This window comes from Patagioenas fasciata, chromosome 32 (genome assembly GCF_037038585.1).
Source record: "Patagioenas fasciata isolate bPatFas1 chromosome 32, bPatFas1.hap1, whole genome shotgun sequence".
Taxonomy (NCBI): Eukaryota; Metazoa; Chordata; class Aves; order Columbiformes; family Columbidae; genus Patagioenas; species Patagioenas fasciata.
Window position 1 is genome coordinate 3,705,974 of NC_092551.1, and position 22,681 is coordinate 3,728,654.

The window sequence follows — 22,681 nt, forward strand, 5'->3', positions numbered from 1 at the left end:
CACGGAGGGGGGGGGGGCACACGGGGGGGGGCACACGGGGGGACCAATAAACCTTGGGATTCAACCCCAAAACCCTCGTGAACAAAAGGGCCGGGAACATGGAAATGCAGCCGTTTAATGGGGGGGCGGGTTCGGTCTCCCCCTCCCCCCCCCCAACAACACTGAACGGAAAAAGAGGGAAAAATAAAATAATAAAAAACCCCAAAGGGCCCCAAAAGGGGGCGGGGGGGGCGGGGGGGCTCTAGAGCACGATCCAGGTGTAGCGCTCGTTGTCCGCCAGCACCTTCAGAGAGCAGCCTGGGGGGACACGGCGCTGGGGCACGGGGACAAGAGCCCCCCGGGACCCCCCACACCCCCCGGGACCCCCAGACCCCCCGGGACCCCCCAGACCCCCCCACACCCCCCGGGACCCCCCAGACCCCCCCACATCCCCCTGTCCCCCTCCAACCTCCCCAGCTTTGTGCAGCCCCTTCAGGGGGGACAAAGGGGTTTGAGGGGGGACAAAGGGGTTTGAAGGGGACAAGGGGGCTGGGGGGGACACAGGGACCTCAGGACCCCCCCAGGTTTCCCCTGAGACCCCCCAGGACCCCAAAATCACCCAGGACCCCCCCAGACCCCCCTGTCCCCCTTTGACCTCCCCAACTTTGTGCAGCCCCTTCAGGGGGGACAAAGGGGTTTGAGGGGGGACCAAAGGGTTTGAGGGGGGACAAAGGGGTTTGAAGGGGACACAGGGACCTCAGGACCCCCCCAGGTTTCCCCTGAGACCCCCCAGGACCCCAAAATCACCCAGGACCCCCCCAGACCCCCTCTGATCTCCCCAACTTTGTGCAGCCCCTTCAGGGGGGACAAAGGGGTTTGAGGGGGGACCAAAGAGTTTGAGGGGGGACAAAGGGGTTTGAGGGGGGACAAAGGGGTTTGAGGGGGGACAGGGGGGCTGGGGGGGACAGGGACCCCCCCGGGCCCCCACCTTTGTGCAGCGCCTCGTTGGTCATCCTGTTGACGACGCGGCCGGGGCTCTCGGGGACCAGCCAGCGCATCACGGTGTCCACGCAGCCCTTGCGGTACGAGCTCCACACGCTGCCGCTGGGGGAGGCGGCGCTGGGGGGCACGCGGAGCCGCCCCCCCGGGCCGGACCCCAAACACCCCCGAGCACCCCCAAACTGCCCCGGGGGGCAGCGGTGCCCACGCTTCCCTGCACCAGCACCTCCAACTGCTCCCCCCAGTCAGCCCCAAAATTGCCCACCAAGGCCCCAAATTATCCCCCCCAGGCCCTAAATTACCCCCCCAAGCCCTAAATTACCCCCCCAGGCCCTAAATTACCCCCCCAGGACCTAAATTAAACCCCCAGGCCCCAAATTGCCCCCCCCAGGACACAAAGAGCCCCCCACCCCTCAAATCACCCCCAAAAGTGCCACCCCCAGCATCACAAATTGCCCCACAGCACTCAAATCGCCCCCAAAATTGCCCCCACCCGGGCACCCAAATAACCCCCCCCAGCACCCAATAAACCCCCCACCCCCAAATAACCCCCCAGTACCTAAACTACCCCCCCTGCACCCAAATAACCCCCCCAGCACCCAATAAACCCCCCACCCCCAAATAACCCCCCAGTACCTAAACTACCCCCCCTGCACCCAAATAACCCCCTCCCACCCCTAAATAACCCCCCCCCAGCACCTAAAGTGCTTCCCCCCCACCGTAAGTCCCACCCAAATCGCCCCCCTGGCTCCCCAAAGTCCCCCCTGCAGCCCCCAAATCACCCCCCAGGCACCACAATCACCCCCCCCAGCACCACAATCACCCCCTCCAGCACCAAAATCACCCCCCCCAGCACCAAAATCGCCCCCCCCAGCCCCCAAACCCCACCCCCCCACCCCCAAACCGCCCCCCCCGGCCCCCAACCCGTGTCCCCCCCCACCTGGTCTGCCCCTTGACCTCGGTGAGGTCCCCGACGCCGACGGTGACGAAGGTGCCGCTGTTGAGGTCCCAGGCGACCTTCAGGCTGGTGTGATAGGTCTTTGGTCTGTGGGGGGGGCGGCTCAGCGCGGGGGGGGCACCAGCGCGGTTTTGGGGTGCGGGGGGGGGGTGGTTTTGGGGTCCCCCCCCCTCACCGCAGCTGCCCCTCCTCGTCGGGGGAGGGAAAGGCCAGGAGCAGGAGCCCGATGTTGATGATGACCTGGTTGGTCTCGGGGCAAACCTGGGGGGGACATGAAGGGGTGAGTTTTGGGGACACGGGGGGGGGACACGGGGGTCGCGGGGGGGTCCCCGTCCCCCCCCCACCTCGAGGATGACGATGTCGTAGTCGCTGAAGGAGCAGAACTGGCGGGACCAAGCGGCGTCGTTCCGAATCACCTCGTTGATCACGTACTCGAAGTCCAGCGTCAGCTGCTCCACCGTCAGGTACTGCCCCTGGTGTGGGGGGGGACACACAAACACACATGGGGGGGTCTGTTAGCCCCACACACACCGGGGGGGGCACCCCAAAGTGTGTGTCCCCCCCCAAAAACCAACCTGCGCGGTCGCTCGGTCCCGGAGCGGCTTGAGGCTGCGGCCACGCAGGTCGGTGACCACGAAGGGCAGCGAGATCTTGTCGTCCTCGTACTCTGGGGGGGGAAAAACGGTCAGGGGGGGCCCTAAAAACAGGGGGGGGCACCCCTGAATGGGGGGGGCACCCCTGAGTTGTGGGGGAGGCCAAAAAGTGGGGGGACCCCCCCAAAAGGCCTCACCGTCCTGCGGCTCGCCGGGCTCCAGCACGAAGCGCAGTTTGGTGTAGTTGACGTAACCCGGCTCGGGGGGGGCGGCGGGGGGGGCGCGGGGGGGGCCGGGGGGGGGGCTCCCCCCCCAAAGCGCCGTCGCCGCCCCCCCGCGGGGCCGTGGGGTGCGTGGGGGGGCCGGGGGGGTCGCAGCGGAAGGCGGCGGCGGCGTCTTCGTCCTCCTCCTCCTCCTCGGGGCCCCCCCCCGGCGCCCCCCCCGCGGCCCCCTGGGCCCTCCGGAAAATATCGGCCACGAACTCTTTGGCTTTGGCCACGGCGGGGGACAGGGGGGGCCCCGCCCCCCCCGCGCTGCCCCCCCCCCGCCGCGGCGCCCCCCCCCCCGCCTCCCGCTGCCCCCCCCCGGCACCCCCCCCCGGCTCCTCCGCCTGTGCCGGGACCCGCCGGGGGGGGCACGGGGGGGGGTGCCGGTGGCTGTAGAGGAGCTGGGAGGGGCTGCTGTCACCTGCGGGGGGGACAAGAGGGGTTTGGGGGGGTTCTGAGGGGTCCTGGGGGGGGTCCAAAGGGTGTGGGGGGCTCCTGGGGGGGGTCCCAGGGGGGGTCCCAGGGGGATCGGGGGAGCCTCAGGGGGGGTCCCAGGGGGACTTGCAGGGTCGTGGGGGGGGTTCCAGGGGGACTTGAGGGGTCCTATGAGGATTTAGGGGGGTTTGGGGGTCCTGGGGGCAGTCCCAATGGGATTGGGGGGTCCGGGGGAATCCCAGGTGGATTTGGGGGGTTCTGGGAGAATTTAGGGGGGTTTGGGAGTCCTTGGGGGGGGTCCCAGGAGGACTTGGGGGGTCCTGGGAGGATTTAGGGGGGTTTGGGAGATCCCAGGAGGATTTGGGGTGTCCAGGGGGGTTGGGAGATCCCAGGAGGGTTTGGGAGATCCCAGGAGGGTTTGGGGTGTCCGGGGGGTCTGGGGAGATCCCAGGAGGGTTTGGGGTGCCTGGGGAGGTTTGGGAGATCCCAGGAGTGTCTGGGGGATCCCAGGAGGGGTTGGGGTGCCTGGGGGGGTTAGGAGACCCCAGGAGGGTTGGGGGATCCCAGGAGGGTTTGGGGGATCCCAGGAAGGGCTGGGAGACCCCAGGAGGGTTGGGGGATCCCAGGAGGGTTTGGGGGATCCCAGGAGGGTTTGGGGTGCCCGGGGGGGGTTTGGGGTGCCGGGGGGGCCGTACCAGCCGCGTGGACGGCGACGGCGCAGGCGACGAGCGAGTAGCTGGTGTTGAGCAGCACGACCTGGTCCTTGCGCAGCTGGAACGCCGGCTGGAAGGTGGGGAAGGGGTAGACCACCTGGAACTTGGTGTGCAGCAGGAAGCCGTGGCGCAGGCAGTGCCGCGGGCCGGGCCCTGCGCGGAACGGGGGCAGCGTCACCGGGGACCCCGCAGCGCCGTCTGCTCCCGGGGAGCGCCGGCCGACACCGGGAACCGGGCGGGCTGAACGGCTGGATCAGCACACGCAGCCCGCTCGGCCACCTGGTCTCCCATCCAAGCGCTGACCGGGGCCGACCCTGCTTAGCTTCCCAGAGCAGACCAGACGGGGCGTTCTCAGGCTGCTCTGGCTCTATATATTATATATATGGATACATATATGTTCCCCAAGTACACCCAGAAGAGCATCTGAACTAAACCCTTTTCTCAAGGGCAGAGCAGAAGGGCAGGAGAACCTCTCTGACCTACTGACCACCCCCTTCTAATCCCCCCCGGTACCACTGGTCTCCCATCCAAGCGCTGACCGGGCCCGACCCTGCTTAGCTTCCCAGATCACGCATACTCAAGGCACTACAGCTGTATATATATATATATGTATGTATATATATATGTTCCCCAAGTAGATCCTGGCAGTATCTGAACTAAAATCTATTTTCAAGGGCAGAGCAGAGGGGCAGGAGAACCCCCCTGACCCACTGACCACCCCCTTCTAACCCACCCCAGGTACCCCTGGTCTCCCATCCAAGCACTGACCGGGCCCGACCCTGCTTAGCTTCCCACATCAGACCAGATGAGGCGTTCTCAGGGTGCTATAGCTCTATATATTATCTATATATATATACATATATAGATATATGTTCTCCAAGTGTACCCTGATAGTATCTGAACTAAACCCTTTTTCCAAGCTCATCCTGCTGTCCCCAGGTCCCTTTCCACCGCTCTCCAACAGCTCATTCCCAGCTTACACACAGTGACTCTACTCCCTCATCCAAGTCATCGATGAACATACCGAATAACCCCGGTCCCAAATCAGCACTGGGACCCCCCCCGGGTTCCCACACCCCCCGCGGCTCACCGGGGTGCGCCAGGGCCACGTCGCGGCAGGCGGGGCAGTGGCGCGGGGGGGGCACGGCCACGGCGCTCACGTAGATGTCGCGGTGGTTCTCGTCGCTCATCATCATCATGTTGACCATGAGCCCGGTGGCCGAGCGGGTGCTGGAGGGACAAACGGGGACGCTGCGGGTCTGGGGGGGCGCTGCGGGTCTGGGGGGGCGCTCGGTGACGCGGGGACGCTCACTTGAAGCCGAAGACGATGACTTTGGAGGTGTCGCTCGGCCACTCGCACACCGTCAGGTACAAGTCGCTGTAGATCTCCTCGTCCTGGAACAACCGCACCTGCCGCACCTGTGGGACGGGGCGCCGTGGGTGGGGGGAGCCCCCAAAAACAACCCCCGGGAGGGCGGGGGGGGCGTCTGTCTGTCCGTGTGTCCGGTACCAGTTTGAGTTTGCTGTGCACGTTGAATTCCCACCAGTAGAGGTGGTAAATGTAGAAGGAGAAGTCGTCGTCGCCGCTGCTGCTGGTGTAGGACAAGACGTAGCGGCCGCACTTGGAGAAGCCGAGGAAAATGTGCCTGGAGGGGGGGGGACACCACACACACACACGTGGCAGCTCCGGCGGGGTCCCCGAATTGGGGGGGACACCCCTGTGTGTCCCGCGGCCCCCCGGGCTCACCCCGCGCACAGGAAATCCTCGTCCACGATGCTCTTCAGGGAGACGCAGACGCGGGGGGGCAGCTTGCGGAACAGCCGGGGCGACAGCTGCCCGCTGATCTGGGGGGGCGGCGTTAGGGACCCCCCAAACACCCCCCAGAGCCCCACAACCCGCCCCCAGGCCCCCCACCCCCTCCGATGCTCCCTCCAGCCCCCCAAGCCCCCCAGACCCTCCCCAGCCCTCTGCAGACCCCTCAGCCCCCCACAACCCACCCCCAGCCCCCCAAGCCCCCCAGACCCTCCCCAGCCCTCTCCAGCCCCCTCAGCCCCCCACAACCCCCCAAACCCTTCCCAGACCCCCCCACCATTCCCAGCCCCCCACAACCCACTCCCAGACTCCCCACCCCCCCAAACCCTTCCCAGCTCCCCCAGACCCCCACAACCCACCTTCAGAACCCCCAGGTACCCCAGACACCCCCAGCCCCCCCAAATCCTCCCCATACCCCCCAACCCTCCCCCAGACCCCCCAGACTCCCCAGCTCCACCAGACCCCCCAAACCCACCCCCAGAACCCCCAAGTGCCCCAGACCCCCCAGACTCCCCAGACCCCCACAACGCTCCCCCAGACCCCCCAAACCCACCCCAGCCCCCCAAACCCACCCTCAGAACCCCCAGGTGCCCCAGACCCCCCCAAACCCTCCCCAAACCCCCCCAGCGCTCCCCCAGCCCCCAAACCCCTCCGCAGCCCCCCTTGCTGTCCCCCAAACCCCCCAGAGGTCCCCACTCAGGGCCCATTTCACCCCCCACCCCCGACGTGTCCCCCCAGCCCCCAGCACCGCTCCCCTCAGCTCCCCGCTCAGGGGCCTCGTTCCCCCCTCAGGGCCCCGTTGCCCCCCCAGGGCTCCCCGCCCGCCCCCCGCTCACCTTGACGCGATCGAGCTGCCTCACGACGTGGTCGCGGCGGCCCCGGGGCCCCGACCCGGCCGAGGAGCCGCCGGCCGCCCCCGCCGGGCCCCGTTTTCCCCCCGGGCCGCCCCGCTCCGATTTCGAGCTGGGCGCCATTTTCCCCCCGGCCCCCTCCGCTTCCGGAGCGCCGCGGCCCGCCAACGACGGCCCGCCCACGCCGCGCGCCCATTGGCCGCCGCTCCACCGCCCGCGGCCCTAATTGGGAGATCCGGCTGCGCGATGAGTTTCCCCCCCGCTCAATTGGCCGGGCGCCGACGTCAATCTCCGCCGTGCCCCACCCCGGTGGCGCGGTACTACCAATCAGAGCTCAGCACCCGCGCTGTGATTGGCCCAATCTCCCGCCCATCCGGTCGCCATGGAGAAGAGGCGCTGGCGGGGTGGGCGGTCCCCGGGGATTGGGCGGGGCCGCAGGCGGGAGCCGTTGCTATGGTGACGGGATGTGCGACCTGGCGCCACCGCGGGGGGGATTCACCAAACTTGCGCTTTTTCTTCTTAAAAACTTTATAGATTTGTGTGTGCAAGCAGAAAATAAACCCGTGGTGCAGCCCGGTCCCCCCCCGAGAGCTCCCTGGGGACAGGCACTTAGAGGGGTGACAGGGGACCTGCTTTGGTGGGGGGGACACGGGGACAAAGTGCTCGGGGGTGCATTGGGGACATGGCGGGGGGGATTTAGTGTCACCCTGTCCCCAGCAGGAGGGACCAGGAGGGGACGTAGCAGCTCTGATCCCTGTGATTGTCACAGCAGCGCCTGGGGGGGCCCTGCACCCCCATTTGGGGGTGAGGGGCGGGGCTCATGGGCGCAGCTTTTGGAGCTGGAAGAGAAAGGGGGGACAGTGAGGGGGGTGAGGGGACACAGGGGGGTCCCCAAAACCACCCCCCCCGCTCACCTCGCTCTCCACCAGGTTCCGCTTGTACAGCGCCTCCTTGGCCGCGTCCTGCGGGAAGGAGCCGTTTGGGGGGGGGACAGGGGTGTCCCCCCCAGACCAGCACCCATGGGTGCTGCCGGCCCCCCGCGCCCCACAGAAGCGGTTTTGGGGGGCGCCCCCCAGCTCACCCGGTTGCCCTCGGTGCCCAAGCGCCGCGCGGCCTCGGTGCAGAGGTGGAGGTGGCGCTCCAGCTGCAAACGGTACTCTGGAAACGGGGGGCAGGGGGGAAGTGAGGGGGAAATGGGGGGGGAAATGAGGAGGGGAAATGAGGAGGGGAAATGAGGAGGGGAAATAAAGGGGGGAAATAAAGGGGGGAAATAAAGGGGGGAAATAAAGGGGGGAAATAAAGGGGGGAAATAAAGGGGGGAAATAAAGGGGGGAAAAGGGAGGGGGAATGAAGGGGGGGGAATGGGGAAAAAGGTGGAAATGAAGAAAAAGGGGGAAATGAAGAAAAAGGGGGAAATGGGGCAAATAAAAAGGGGGGGAGGGGGGAGATAAAAAGGGGGGAAATTGAGGGGAAAGGGGGGAGGAAAATAAATAAAGTGGGGTGGGAAAAGGGGGAAAATAAAAGGGAGGAAAATAAAAGGGGGGAAAATAAAAGGGGAAATAAGGGGGGAAATAAGGGGGGAAATAAAGGGAGGGAATAAATAAGGGGGGGAAATAAATAAAGGGGGGAAGCAAAAGAAAACAAAGAGAAAAGAGAGGAAAAGAGAGGAAAAGAGAGGAAAAGAGAGGAAAAGAGAGGAAAAGAGAGGAAAAGAGAGGAAAAGAGAGGAAAAGAGAGGAAAAGAGAGGAAAAGAGAGGAAAAGAGAGGAAAAGAGAGGAAAAAAGGGTGGAATAAAGAGGAGTCAAACAAAGAGGAGAAAAGAGGTAAAATGAGGGGTAAAAGCGGGGGGCGCTGACCTCTTTGGAAGGGGGGGTCCCCGCTCTGCAGTCGCCCCCGCAGGTTCTGGCTGCGCCGCACCAGCTCCTGGTGCTGCTCCCGCAGCTCGGGGGGCACCGGGCGCCGCGCCCGCGTGTGCTGCAGCATCTGGGGGGCACGGGGGGGGCACCGGGTGAGGGGGGGGCACCGGGCGCCGCGCCCGCGTGTGCTGCAGCATCTGGGGGGGCGCCGGGGGGGGCACCGGGTGAGGGGGGGGCACCGGGGTGGGGGGGGCACCGGGGTGAGGGGGGGCACCGGGCGCCGCGCCCGCGTGTGCTGCAGCATCTGGGGGGGCACCGGGGGGGGCACCGGGTGAGGGGGGGGCACGGGGTGAGGGGGGGCACCGGGTGAGGGGGGGCACGGGGTGAGGGGGGGCACCGGGCGCCGCGCCCGCGTGTGCTGCAGCATCTGGGGGGGCCCGGGGGACACAGCCCCCCAGCCCCCCCCCCCCCACCCCCCTCACCTTCCTCTCCAGCTTCTCGCGGTCGAAGGCCAGCAGGTTGAGGCTGGGCAGGGTGGGGGCGGCCCTGGGGGGACGTGGGGACGGTGAGGGGGGGACATGGGGGGTCCCCAGGACTGGGGACACCCCTGGGATAAGGGACACCCCAGACTGGGGACACCCCTGGGATAAGGGACACCATAGACTGGGGACACCCCCAGATTGGGGACACGCCTGGGATAAGGGACACCACAGATTGGGGACACCCCAGAATAACAGACACCCAGACACCCCAGGATTAGGGACACCCAGGATCAGGGACACCTCCTGGCTGGGGACCCCCCAGGACTGGGGACACCCCTGGGATAAGGGACACCCCAGACTGGGGACACCCCCAGATTGGGGACACCCCTGGGATAAGGGACACCCCAGACTGGGGACACCCCCAGACTGGGGACACACCTGGGATAAGGGACACCCCCAGATTGGGGACACCACAGATTGGGGACACACCTGGGATAAGGGACACCACAGATTGGGGGCACCCCAAAATAACAGACACCCCAGGATAAGGGATAAGGGACACCCAGGATCAGGGACACCTCCTGGTTGGGGACCCCCCAGGACTGGGGACCCCCCTGGGATAAGGGACACCCCAGACTGGGGACACCCCAGACTGGGGACCCCCCTCACCTGTTGCTGCCGTCCCTGGGTGCCACCACAGCCGGTTTCCCTTTGGGGACGGGGACCTGGAGATGCCAAAACCACCCTATGAACCCCCATTTCCCTTTCCCCGCGGTGCTGATTCACGGGTGGGGGGCACCACCGAGCGCCCCCCCGGCGGCACCCACCGGCGTCACGGCGCTGGGGACGATGACGAGCCAGCGCTCCGTCCTGCTCTCCAGCTGCGGCGCGCCCAGCGGCTCCCGGATCGTCACCGTCACCTCCAGCCGCCCCCCCGTGCGGCGCCGGCCGTCCAGGAGCTGCGGAGCCCCCCGAGACCCCCGCGTCACCCCGGGGGCGGGGGGCGCTGTGTCCCCGTGTCCCCGTGTGTGTCCCCCCCTCACCTCCAGGATCTCCCGCACTTGGCACGTGGTCTCCAGCGCCTCCAGTTTGAGCTGCGCCGAGCCCAGAACGCGGTCGGGCTTGAAGAGGCCGCTGGGGGACAAAGGGGGACAAGGGGGGGACAAATGAGAGACAATGGGGGGGACAAAAGGGGGGACAAGGGGGGGGGATAAAGTGGGGGACAAATGAGAGACAATGGGGGGACAAAGGGGGACAATGGGGGGGACAAATGAGAGACAATGGGGGGGACAAAAGGGGGGACAAGGGGGGGGATAAAGTGGGGGACAAATAAGAGACAATGGGGGGACAAAGGGGGACAATGGGGGGGACAAATGAGAGACAATGGGGGGACAGAGGGGCAACAAATGGGGGATGAAAGGGGGGCAACGGGGGGACACAAGGGGGGACACAAGGGGGGGACGGGGGGGGACAAGGCGGGGGGACAAAGGTGGGGGGACAAAGGGGAGGGGGCAAAGGGGAGGGGGCAAAGGGGGAGGGACAAGGAGGAGGGACAAGGAGGGGGGACAAGGAGGGGGGACAAGGAGGGGGGACAAGGAGGGGGGACAAGGAGGGGGGACAAGGGAGACAAGGGAGGGGGACAAGGCGGGGGGACAAGGCGGGGGACAAGGAGGGGGACAAGGCGGGGGACAAGGCGGGGGGACACAAAATGGGCGGAGAAATGGGGGGACTAAGGGGGGCACAGCGCCCTGGCCGGGGGGGGACCCCCAAATCTCACCCCTTGTGCAGCACCTCGAACTTGATGCCCTTGTTCTGCAGGACGCGGCGCAGCCCCCGGTGCCCGCGGTTGATGGAGAGCTTGAAGTGCTCCTGGAACTCTGCGGGGGGGCGTTAATTAACACCCTAACGAGCTTCGGGGTACCCCCCCCCCCCCCCCACAAAGCACCAGCCCCCCCCCAGCGTTACCGGGAGAATCGGTGTTCTTGATCACGTTGGTTTTGTCCTTTTGAGCTTCCTCCTGCAAAATGGGGAGTGGGGGACAAAGCGGGGGGGGTGACACAAAGCGGGGGGGTGAGGGACACAGTGGGGGTGACACCTGAGCCCTCCCGGCGTGGGGGGGCGCAACTCACCGCGTTGGGGAAGGGGAACTCAAAGCGCACGAAGGCGTCCAGGTCATTGGGGGCCACACCTGTAGGGGGGGCATTGGCACCTCAGGGGGGGCATTGGCACCTCAGGGGGGGATTTGTGACCCCCCCAGACCCCCCCCAGCTCTGCAGCTCCTGGGGAGCCCCCCCGGGCTCTGCAGCGCCCCCCGCGTCCCCACGGTGCTCAAGAACACCCTGGGGTGTCACCCGCTCGTCCCCGGGGCGTTTTACCCCAAATAATGACAAAAACGGCTCATTTTGCAGCGGCGTGGGGGGGGGGCCCTCCGGGAGGGTCTCAGCCCCGCGGCCCCCCCGTGGCCCCCCCGTGTCCGCTCACCCGTGGGTGCCGGGAGGTTGATCCCTTTGACGATCGCCAGCACCAGGTCGCTGCTGCTCAGCTCCGGGAAGACCCTGTGGATGGAGCCAAGGGGAAATGTGTCCGTGTGTCCCCCGCACTGTGTCCGTGTGTCCCCCCACCCCGTGTCCGTGTGCCCCCCCCGCCGTGTCGGGGACCCCCCCAAGTGTCTGGGCCCCCCGTACTTGATGATGGAGAAGGTTCTCTGCTCGTAGCGGTGCCGGGGGGGCGCGGAGCCGCGGGCGTGCGCCTGCTTGAGCAGCTCCATGTGCTGCCGGCACTCCTGGGCCAGCGCCTCGAACCTGCGGAGGAAGAGCGGCTGGGGGGCTCCTCTTCCTCAGACCCCCCCTCCTCTTCCTCTTCACCTCCTCCTCTTCCTCATCACCCCCCTCCTCTTCCTCAGCCCCCCCCTTCTCTTCCTCAGCTCCCCCCTCCTCTTCCTCATCACCCTCCTCCTCTTCCTCATCACCCCCCTCCTCTTCCTCAGCCCCCCCCTCCTCTTCCTCAGCCCCCCCTCCTCTTCCTCATCACCCTCCTCCTCTTCCTCATCACCCTTCTCCTCTTCCTCAGCCGCCCCTCTTCCTCAGCCCCAACTCTTCCTCACCCCCCTCCTCTTCCTCATCCCCTCCTCCTCTTCCTCAGCACCCCCCTCTTCCTCATCAACCCCTCCTCCTCCTCACTCCTCTCCTCTTCCTCACCCCCCCTCCTCTTCCTCACCCCCCTCCTCTTCCTCATCACCCCCTCCTCTTCCTCAGTGTCCCATTCTCTTCCTCACCCCCCCTCCTCTTCCTCACCCCCCTCCTCTTCCTCATCACCCCCTCCTCTTCCTCAGCCCCCCCTCCTCTTCCTCATCACCCTCCTCCTCTTCCTCATCACCCTCCTCCTCTTCCTCATCACCCTTCTCCTCTTCCTCAACCGCCCCTCTTCCTCAGCCCCAACTCTTCCTCACCCCCCTCCTCTTCCTCATCACCCCCTCCTCTTCCTCATCACCCCCCTCCTCTTCCTCATCACCCCCTCCTCTTCCTCAGCCCCCCCTCCTCTTCCTCGTCACCCCCTCCTCTTCCTCATCACCCCCCTCCTCTTCCTCATCACCCCCTCCTCTTCCTCAGCCCCCCCTCCTCTTCCTCGTCACCCCCCTCCTCTTCCTCGTCACCCCCCTCCTCTTCCTCATCACCCCCCTCCTCTTCCTCATCACCCCCTCCTCTTCCTCAGCCCCCCCTCCTCTTCCTCGTCACCCCCTCCTCTTCCTCGTCACCCCCTCCTCTTCCTCATCACCCCCCTCCTCTTCCTCATCACCCCCTCCTCTTCCTCCCCCCCCGCTCACTTGGTGGTCTCGGCGATGTTCCCCAGCTGAGCGAACTGGCGGGAGCAGCTGACGCACATCTGGGAGGAGGAGGAGGGAGGAAGAGCGGAGGAAGAGCAGAGGAAAAAGGGAGGAAGAGCAGAGGAAAAAGGGAGGAAGAGCAGAGGAAGAAGGGAGGAAGAGCAGAGGAAGAAGGGAGGAAGGGCAGAGGAAGAAGAGAAGAGAGGAGAGGAGGAAGAAGAGGAGGAGGAAGAGGAGGAGGAAGAGGAAGATGAGGATGAAGGCTCCCAGACCCCCCGGGCAGCCCCAGCGCCAGGAAGCGCCGCGTGTCCCCCTCCTCCTCCTCCTCCTCCTCCTCCTCCTCCCCCCCCCGCGGTGAGGAAGAGCCCCCGCCCCCCCGATGCTGCCCCCACCTCGTGCTGCTGCCGGATGAGCTTCCCCAGCTCCAGGTACCGCGCGGCGGCCTCGGGGGGCACGCGGGGCCCCCCCCGCGCCACCAGCACAAACTCCTCGGCGTCCACGGGGGCCTCGGGGACCTGGGGGACACCAGAGCCCCCCAACGCTTCGTGAAGTCCACGGGGAGCCCCCCACACCCAGGGACCCCAAACCATGGCCATGGGGAGCCCCCCGCACCCAGGGACCCCAAACCATGGCCATGGGGAGCCCCCGCACCCAGGGACCCCAAACCATGGCCATGGGGAGCCCCTGCACCCAGGGACCCCAAACCATGGCCATGGGGAGCCCCCACACCCAGGGACCCCAAACCATGGCCATGGGGAGCCCCTGCACCCAGGGACCCCAAACCATGGCCATGGGGAGCCCCCCGCACCCAGGGACCCCAAACCATGGCCATGGGGAGCCCCCCGCACCCAGGGACCCCAAACCATGGCCATGGGGAGCCCCCCGCACCCAGGGACCCCAAACCATGGCCATGGGGAGCCCCCCGCACCCAGGGACCCCAAACCATGGCCATGGGGAGCCCCCCGCACCCAGGGACCCCAAACCATGGCCATGGGGAGCCCCCCGCACCCAGGGACCCCAAACCATGGCCATGGGGAGCCCCCCGCACCCAGGGACCCCAAACCATGGCCATGGGGAGCCCCCCGCACCCAGGGACCCCAAACCATGGCCATGGGGAGCCCCCCGCACCCAGGGACCCCAAACCATGGCCATGGGGAGCCCCCCGCACCCAGGGACCCCAAACCATGGCCATGGGGAGCCCCTCGCACCCAGGGACCCCAAACCTCAGTGACATCAACCAGGAGCCCCCCCCAAACCTTACTGATGCCTACGGGGAGCCCCTCCACCCCCTGACCCCCCAAACCACGTCAATGGGGAGCCCCCCACCACTTGAGCCCCCAAAACCTGTCAATGGGGAAGCCCCCCCTGCACTCAGAGCCCCCACCCTGCTGATTTCCATGGGGACCCCCCCACACCCAGAGCCCCCCAAACCACATCAATGGGGACCCCCCACCCCTTAGCCCCCCCACCTTGCTGATGTCCATGGGGACCCCCTCCCCGCACCCAGAGCACCCCAAACCACATCAATGGGGATGCCCCCACCCCCTTAGCCCCCCCACCTTGCTGATGTCCATGGGGAGCCCCCCCATCCCGACCCCCCAAACCATTTCAATGGGGAGCCCCCCCGCACCCAGAGCCCCCCCACCTTGCTGATGTCCATGGGGATCCCCCTGACCCCCCCAACTTGCTGATGTCATGGGGATCCCCCTGACCCCCCACCTTGCTGATGTCCATGGGGATCCCCCTGACCCCCCACCTTGCTGATGTCCATGGGGATCCCCCTGACCCCCCACCTTGCTGATGTCCATGGGGATCCCCCTGACCCCCCACCTTGCTGATGTCCATGGGGATCCCCCTGACCCCCCCACCTTGCTGATGTCATGGGGATCCCCCTGACCCCCCCAACTTGCTGATGTCCATGGGGAGCCCCCCAGCCCTCGACCCCCCCCACCTTGCTGATGTCCCCGGGGACCCCCCCACCTTGCTGATGTCGACGGGGACCCCCCACCCCTGACTCCCCCACCTTGCTGATGTCCATGGGGACCCCCCAGCCCCTGACCCCCCCACCTTGCTGATGTCGATGGGGATCCCCCTGACCCCCCCACCTTGCTGATGTCGACCGGGAGCCCCCCCCGCGCGGCCTCCAGCAGCGGCTCCAGCGCCTTGGCGCGGCGCAGCAGCCCCTTGGCCCCCTCCAGGTCGTTGCTCTGCTTGGCGCGCAGCGCGGCCTTCGTCAGCTGCCTCTTCCTCAGCGCCAGGAACGCCAGCTGCTGCTGCGCTGCGGGAGGCGCCGCGCGTGGGGACCCCGACGGAGTCCCCCGAGGGACCCAGGAGTGCCCCAAGGGACGCAGGAGTGCCCCAAGGGACCCAGGAGATCCAGAGTGGACCCAGGAGTGCCCCAAGGGACCCAGGAGATCCAGAGTGGACCCAGGAGTCCCCCAAGGGAAGCAGGAGATCCAGAGGGACCCAGGAGTGCCCCAAGGGACGCAGGAGTGCCCCAAGGGACCCAGGAGGGACCCAAGGGACCCAGGAGTGCCCCAAGGGAAGCAGGAGATCCAGAGGGACCCAGGAGTGCCCCAAGGGAAGCAGGAGATCCAGAGGGACCCAGGAGTGCCCCAAGGGAAGCAGGAGATCCAGAGGGACCCAGGAGTGCCCCAAGGGACGCAGGAGTGCCCCAAGGGACCCAGGAGGGACCCAAGGGAGGCAGGAGATTGAGAGGGACCCAGGAGATCGAGAGGGACCGAGGAGATCGAGAGGGACACAGAAGTGCCCCAGGGACCCAGGAGTGCCTCAAGGGAGGCAGGAGATCCAGAGGGACCCAGGAGTGCCCCAAGGGACGCAGGAGTGCCCCAAGGGACCCAGGAGATCGAGAGGGACCCAGGAGTGCCCCAGGAGTGCCCCAGGGACCCAGTAATGCCCCAGGGACCCAGTAATGCCCCAAGGGACCCAGGAGATCCAGAGGGACCCAGGAGTGACCCAGAAGATTCAGAGGGACCCAGGAGTGCCCCAGGAGTGTCCCAAGGGACCGAGGAGATTGAGAGGGACCCAGAAGTGCCCCAGGGACCCAGGAGTGCCCCAAGGGAGACAGGAGATCCAGAGGGACCCAGGAGTGCCCCAAGGGAGGCAGGAGATCCAGAGGGACCCAGGAGTGCCCCAAGGGAAGCAGAAGATCCAGAGGGACCCAGGAGTTGGGGGAAGGAGGAGGGTGAGGGTCCCAGGGGTCTCCTGCACCCAAATCTTCCCACCCCACATTTGTGAGGAAGAGGAGGGTGAGGGTCTGGGGGGGCCCTGCACCCTGACCCCCCCACCCCAGCCCCCCCGGTACCTTTCGTGTTGTTTTTGGGGGCCGGTTTGTTCCCTGTGCTGGCATTCGGGGCCCCGGCGGGGGGGGCGCGGGGGGGCGGCTGCTGGGGGGCGGCGCGGGGGGGCGGCTGCTGGGGGGGGCCCCGGGGGGGGTCCTCGTCCTCTTCGCTGGCTCCGTCCTGGTTCACCAGCTTCGCCGCCACCTCCAGCACCGCGGCCAAGCTCTGGCCCCCCCCCGGCGCCTCCGCACCCGCGAGGGGCTCGAAACCTGCGGGGGGGCACAAAGGGACAGGCTGGGGGGTCCCGAACCCCGACATGGGGCTGGGGGGGGGTCCCAAACCCCCCCACATCGCGGGGAAGGGTGAAAGTACCTGGTGGCACCGGTAACTCCGAAAAGTCCACTGCTCGCCCCGCTTTGTGTGCTCGGATGGCGGCCTCGTATTGCTGGGGGAAATGGGGGGGTCGGTGGTGTCATGCGGGGGTCGGTGGTGCCATGCGGGGGTCACCGGCGCCATGGGGGGGGTTGGCGGCGCCGTGGGGGCGCCAATGGGGGGTCAGCAGCACCGTGGGGGATCAGCAACACCATGAGGGGTGGGTGGTGCCATAGAGGGGGTGGCGATGTCATGGGGGGGTCAGTGGTGCCACGGGTGCCATGGGGGGTCGGTGGTGCCATGGGGGGGTCGGTGGTGCCATGGGTGCCATGGGGAATTGGTGGCACCATGGGGGGTCAGTGGCAATGTGGGGGGGTTGGTGGTGCCACGGGTGCCATGAGGGGTTGGTGACGCCATGAGGGGGGTCGGTGGTGCCATGGGTGCCATGGGGGGTTGGTGGCACCATGGGGGGGTCAGCAGCACCGTGGGGGAGCCATGGAGGGGTCGGTGGCGCCACGGGGGGGTTGGTGACGCCATGGGGGGGGTTGGTGGTGGCAAGGGTGCCATGAGGGGTTGGTGGTGCCATGGGGGGGTCAGTGGTGCCATGGGGGGCTTTGTGGTGCCATGGTGGGGTCGGTGGTGCCATGGGTGTCATGGGGGGTGGGTGGTGCCATGGGGGGTCGGTGGTGCCATGGGTGCCATGGGGGGTTGGCAGCACCATGGGGGGATCAGTGGCACTGTGGGGGGGTCAGCAGTGCCAGGGGGGTCGGTGGCACCATGGGGGTGCCATGGGGGGGTCAGTGGTGCCATGGGTGCCATAGAGAGTTGGTGGCACCATGGGGGGGTTGTCGACGCCATGGGGGGTCGGTGGTGCCATGGGGGGCTCAATTAGGCTAATGAGGACCCACCTTAACGATGCGCTCGTGCATCCGCGCCTTCCGCTCGTCGCCTTTGCCCTTGGCCTGCGCGGCCGCGGCGCGGTACCGCTCCATGCGCTGCTCCAGTGCCTCCAGCGTGGTTCGCGGGGCGCCGGGCGCCTCTTTTTGGGGACAAAACCAGCAGAAAGCGTCAAGGGCCACTTGTCCCAAACACCCTTTCAATTCCGAAGCGTTTTGGGGTGAAAAGGAGCGGTTTTGGGGCTCCCGACCTGTTGCGGGAGACGCGGGTTGAGGCTCCGGCGGCGGCTCCTTGGGGACACGGGGGGGATCGGCACCTGTTAACGAGCCGGGAGGTTCGTTAGCGCCGTGCGGACCCCAATATCGCTGGGTTTGTCACCAAAAGGGGTTCGGCTCTCACCGGGGGGCGGGGGGAGGTCGTGGGGCTCCACCGGCCCCCCCTGCGCAGCCGCCTCCAGCGCCGGCTCCAGGCCCTGCAAACCACCAAAACGGACCGAATCTCCGCGTTTTCCACCCAACCGGCGCCGCCTGCCCTCGTTTCACCAAAACCACCCAAAAACGGGCAGTTTGACCGCAAAAACGGGGAGATTCGGGTCAATATTGACCCGGGAGGGACACCCAGAGCCTGGTGTTGCACCATGGGGATCTGGTGGAGTTTTACCATAAAAAGGGGGAGATTTGGGTCAATGTTGAACCGGGAGGGACACCCGGACCCTGGTGCCACACCATGGGGATGTGGTGACGTTTTACCACAAAAAGGGGGAGATTTGGGTCAATGTTGAACCGGGAGGGACACCCGGACCCTGGTGCCGCACCATGGGGATCTGGTGCTGTTTTACCACAAAAAGGGGGAGATTTGGGTCAATGTTGAACCGGGAGGGACACCCGGACCCTGGTGCCACACCATGGGGATCTGGTGCTGTTTTACCACAAAAAGGGGGAGATTTGGGTCAATGTTGAACCGGGAGGGACACCCGGACCCTGGTGCCGCACTGTGGGGATCTGGGGGTGTTTTACCACAAAAAGGGGGAGATTTGGGTCAATATTGAATCGGTAGGGACACCCGGACCCCGGTGCCGCACCTTTGCCACCCGGTAGTATCTGGTGGCCGTTTCCAGGTCCCCGCACCGTTTGGCGTCCAGCGCCGCCACCTTGTACTCCCGCTGCCGCTCCCGCAGCAGAACCTCCCCTGGGGACAATGGGGACGATGGGGACAACGGGGCCACCCCCGGGGAAACCCGGCAGAGCTGGGGGGAAAGGGGCCCGAACCTCACCTGGTTGGGGACGCGGTGACGGGGGATCCGGTGTCACCTCCGCAGGGGGATCCGGTGTCACCTCCGCGGGGGGATCCGGTGCCACCACGGGGAGGCTTTGGGGTGTGGGGACAGCGGGGGGCTGTGGGGGGGTCCCCCCTTTCCCCAGCGCCACCGGGGGGGGAATTTCCTCCTCGTTGATGGGTTTTCCCTTCCTGACCGACACCAGCATGTTCTCCAGCGTCTGGGGGAAATTCAGCGTCACCCCCAAATTCCGGCCCAGAGGAACCTCGGAGCGCAGCGCCAAACACCCCAAAATGGTTCAGAACACCCCAATATCCGGCCGGGGGGAAAAGGGACGCGGGATGAGGGGTCCGGGCTCACCTTGAGGCCGCGCTCCAGGCGGCGCAGCCGGGGGGCGTCCCCGCTCTGCCGCGCGTTGCCCATGGCTGCCCGGTACATGTCGGCGCGCTCCAGCAGCACCGGCTCCGCGCCCAGCGGCTCCGGAGGCACCTGCGGCGACACGAGAGGCATCGGATCGATATCGGCTGGGATCCATAAGCGCCGGGATTGATAACCACTGGGATTGATAAGCGTCAGAATCCATAAGCGCCAGGATTGATAACCACTGGGATCGATAAGCGCCGGGATCGATAATCACTGGGATCGATAATGACCAGGATCAATAAGCACTGGGATCGATAAACATCAGGATCGATAAGCGCTGGGATCGATAATCACCGGGATCGATAATCACCGGGATTGATGAGCACCGGGATCGATAATCACCGGGATCGATAATCACCAGGATCGATGAGAGCCGGGATCGATAATCACCGGGATAAATAATCACCGGGATCAATAATCACCGGGATCAATAATCACCGGGATCAATAATCACCGGGATCAATAATCACCGGGACGGGGCTTTGGAGCCACGTCCCACCCCCCACCAGGGTTTCACAACCACCGGGAACAGCCGAAAACAGCACCAAATCAATTAAAATACAGTTAAATACCCCAAGAACCGGCACTGGAACCGGATCCTCCCCGCCCCCCAGGGACGTTTTGGCCTCTTGGGGGCCGGTTTGTGCCGTAAAGTCACCATTTTTTGCCAAGAAAATGACATAAAAGTTTAAAAAGTGGCCAAAAGCTGCACCGTACCTCGCTGGGCGGCGCCGGCGCGGCCCCGTCTCCATCGCCCAGCACCTCCTGCAGCTCCGCCTGCCAAGCACCAGGAGCGGCCTCAGCGCCCAAATTCAGGGCGGAAAAGCCCAATTTTGGGGCCGAGGCGCCCGCGGGGGCTCGGGGCCCCATTTACCATGAGATCGGCGTCGTCCCCCAGCTCCTCGTCGTCCTCGTCCTCCTCGTCCCGCAGGCAGAGCGCGGCCATGCGCTCGATCGCCTCCATGGGCAGCGCGGCTGCGGGAGCAGAATGGACCCTTTTTAGGGCAACAGATCCATTTCTTGAGGGTTTTGACCCACACATCTTGGGTCTTGGTGGCCCAAGGGGTCCAGGGATGGGACATCCTGGTCTTGGTGGCCCAAAGTCTCCAGAGATGGGACAATTGGGGTCTGGGATGGGACATTTAGATCTTGGTGGCCCAAAGACTCCAGGGATGGGACAACAGAGGTCTTGGTGGCCCATGGGGTCCAGGGATGGGACATTTAGGTCTTGGTGGCCCAAAGACTCCAGGGATGGGACAACTGAGGTCTTGGTGGCCCAAGGGGTCCAGGGATGGGACATTTAGGTCTTGTTGGCCCAAAGTCTCCAGTGATGGAACAATTGGGGTCTTGGTGGCCCAAGTGGTCAGGGATGGGACATTTAGGCCTTTGTGGCCCAAGGGGTCCAGGGATGGGACATTTAGGTCTTGGTAGCCCAAAGTCTCCAGTGATGGGACAATTGGGGTCTTGGTGGCCCAAGGGGTCAGGGGTGGGACATCTAGGCCTTGGTGGCCCAAGGGGCCCAGGGATGGGACAACTGGGGTCTGGGATGGGACATCTTGGCCTTGGTGGCCCAAGGGGTCCAGGAACGGGACATCTTGGCCTTGGTGGCCCAAGGACAGGACACCTTGGCCCTGGTTCTCCACGGGTGGGGGCGTTTCGGGTCTGGCCAGGCCGGGGACGACCGACCCAACCGGAGGTGCTTCCCCAGGGGGTGTCGTTAATTACGGCAGAAACGGGGGTGACCGAGCCCCCCGTCCCGCGCTCACCCTTTGCCGCGGGTTTGTCCCCCGGGGCCGCCGGGGCTCCCACCAGCGCCAGCAGCTCGGCCTCCAGCTCCGCGGCGTCGTCCCCAGCCGTGTCACCCGCTGTCCCCTCCGGGGAGAGCTCCACCAGCAGACCCATCTGGGGGGACACGGGGGGTGCTAATGAGGCCTCGTTAGGGAGAGGGGACCCCCCCAGGACATGGAGGAGGGGAGGGGGGTTCGCTGGGTGCCACAGTAGTGTCCCCAAAGGTCACACTGTCCCCAAAGGTCACACTGGCGTCTCCAAGGGTCACATAAGTGTGCCCAGGGGTCACACCAGTATCTCCAAGGGTCACACTGGCATCCCCAAGGGTCACATAAGTGTCCCCAAAGGTCACACTGGCATCCCCAAGGGTCACACAAGTGTCCCCAAGGGTCACACAAGTGTTCCCAGAGGTCACACCAGCGTCCCCAAAGGTCCCACAAGTGTCCCCAAGGGTCACACTTGCATCACCAAGGGTCACACTTGCATCACCAAGGGTCACACCAGTATCCCCGAAGATCACGCAAGTGTCCCCAAGGGTCACACAAGTGTCCCCAAAGATCACACCAGTGTCCCCAAGGGTCACACTGGAGTCACCAAGGGTCACACAAGTGTCCCCAAAGGTCACACTGGCATCCCCAAAGATCACATAAGTGTCCCCAAGGGTCACACTGGCATCCCCAAAGGTCACACAAGTGTCCCCAAGGGTCACACCAGGAACTCCAAAGGTCACACTGTCACCCCCAAGGGCCACAGCGGTGTTCCCAGAGGTCACACCGACGTCCCCAAAGGTCACACAAGTGTCCCCAAGGGTCACACTTGCATCACCAGGGGTCACACCAGTATCCCCAAAGATCACATAAGTGTCCCCAAGGGTGCTGGGGCACCGGGGCCGTACCTGCCTGGCGATGGCGGCACCGCGGCCGGGGGGCGGGGGGGCTCTCCTGGCTTTGCTCATCGCTCCGTCCTGGGGGGGAAACACCGGGGGGGGTCAGCACCCCCACAGAGACCCCCAGGGCCCCATTCCCCCCAAAACACCCCATTCCTCCCCAAAAAACCCCATTTCCACCCCAAAACACCCCATTCCCCCCCAACACCCCATTTCCACCCCAAAACACCCCATTCCCCCCCAAAACACCCCATTTCCACCCCCAGGGCCCCATTCCACCCAAAACACCCCATTCCCCCCCCCAATGCCCCGTTTTGCCCCCCCACGCCCACCCAGGAGGCCCCGCTGCCCCCTCCCAAGGCCTCATTTCGCCCCCCCCTAAACCTTCATTCCCCCCCCCCAACCCCCATCAAGGTCCCATTCCCCCCCCAAACTTAATTTCCCCCCCCCAATCCCCATCAAGGCCCCATTCCCCCCCCAACCTTCATTTCCCCCCCCCACCCCCCATCAAGGCCCCGTTGCCCCCCGCCCAAACTTCACTCCTCCCCCCCAACCCCCATCAAGGCCCCATTCCCCCCCCCAAAGCTTCATTCCCCCCCAACCCCCATCAAGGCCCCGTTGCCCCCCAAGACCTCACTTCCCCCTCACAACCCCCCGTCCTTCGCCCCCCAGGCCCCGTTTCCCCCTCACGAACCCCCCAAACCCCCATCTCCCGCACCCCCAGCCCGCCCCCCGCCTCATACACAACCCCTGCCCCCCCCCCGCTCCCCTCCGTGCCCCCGCCCCCTCGTTCCCCCCCAATCCCGGTACCGGGAACCCCCGGTTCCGCCGCCCTCAGTGCTCACCCGTTCACTTCCGCCTCCGCCGTCAACACCGCGCCGCGCTTTACGGCGCCGCCGTCGCAAAAGCCGCCGCAGCCCCGCCCACGGAGCCTACAACTCCCAGCGTGCCCCGCGGCGCGGGAAAAA

At 66.0% G+C, this 22,681-nt stretch overlaps 2 protein-coding genes across 4 annotated transcripts; both read right to left on the reverse strand.

Annotated features, from left to right (window-relative positions):
- Window positions 1–96: 96 nt before the first annotated feature.
- Window positions 97–6,768, reverse strand: DCAF15 (DDB1 and CUL4 associated factor 15). The gene is given in 14 exon segments (XM_071800621.1): window positions 97–297; window positions 968–1,083; window positions 1,919–2,023; window positions 2,112–2,197; window positions 2,281–2,409; window positions 2,512–2,603; window positions 2,727–2,925; window positions 2,927–3,216; window positions 3,926–4,096; window positions 5,034–5,173; window positions 5,256–5,362; window positions 5,454–5,589; window positions 5,691–5,788; window positions 6,593–6,768. Coding segments are annotated over 14 exon segments (1,863 nt in total). The 5' UTR covers window positions 6,731–6,768; the 3' UTR covers window positions 97–241.
- A 349-nt stretch (window positions 6,769–7,117) lies between these two features.
- CC2D1A (coiled-coil and C2 domain containing 1A) lies at window positions 7,118–22,629 on the reverse strand. Of its 3 annotated transcripts, none has more exons than XM_071800618.1 (29): window positions 22,559–22,629; window positions 21,723–21,791; window positions 20,806–20,941; window positions 19,914–20,014; window positions 19,757–19,816; window positions 18,977–19,105; window positions 18,614–18,836; window positions 18,422–18,528; window positions 17,740–17,812; window positions 17,591–17,656; window positions 17,352–17,482; window positions 16,444–16,516; window positions 16,095–16,340; window positions 14,875–15,047; window positions 13,162–13,284; window positions 12,770–12,828; window positions 11,631–11,747; window positions 11,428–11,501; window positions 11,076–11,134; window positions 10,912–10,963; window positions 10,724–10,823; window positions 9,990–10,080; window positions 9,774–9,905; window positions 9,616–9,671; window positions 8,947–9,010; window positions 8,465–8,591; window positions 7,689–7,765; window positions 7,522–7,569; window positions 7,118–7,446 (listed from the first exon to the last, which is right to left on the reverse strand). In XM_071800618.1, exons 2-29 carry the CDS (start codon window positions 21,780–21,782, stop codon window positions 7,426–7,428), a joined length of 2,778 nt encoding a protein of 925 aa, XP_071656719.1. In that variant the 5' UTR covers window positions 21,783–21,791; window positions 22,559–22,629; the 3' UTR covers window positions 7,118–7,425. The 3 variants fall into 3 exon arrangements, with proteins under 3 accessions (XP_071656719.1, XP_071656717.1, XP_071656718.1); XM_071800616.1 differs by having other exon boundaries at window positions 9,616–9,691; XM_071800617.1 differs by lacking the exon at window positions 22,559–22,629 and adding an exon at window positions 22,524–22,547 and having other exon boundaries at window positions 9,616–9,691.
- Window positions 22,630–22,681: the final 52 nt, after the last annotated feature.

What these genes read in the sequence shown, in the direction of transcription:
- CC2D1A (XM_071800616.1), bottom strand. Translation starts at nt 21,782, where the DNA reads ATGAGCAAAGCCAGGAGAGCCCCCCCGCCCCCCGGCCGCGGTGCCGCC. An exon ending in GGGACGACGCCGATCTCATG is followed by an intron (nt 19,817 to 19,913) that starts GTAAATGGGGCC and finishes GGTGCTTGGCAG; the next exon opens with GCGGAGCTGCAGGAGGTGCT. An exon ending in ACCCGCGTCTCCCGCAACAG is followed by an intron (nt 17,483 to 17,590) that starts GTCGGGAGCCCC and finishes GTCCCCAAAAAG; the next exon opens with AGGCGCCCGGCGCCCCGCGA.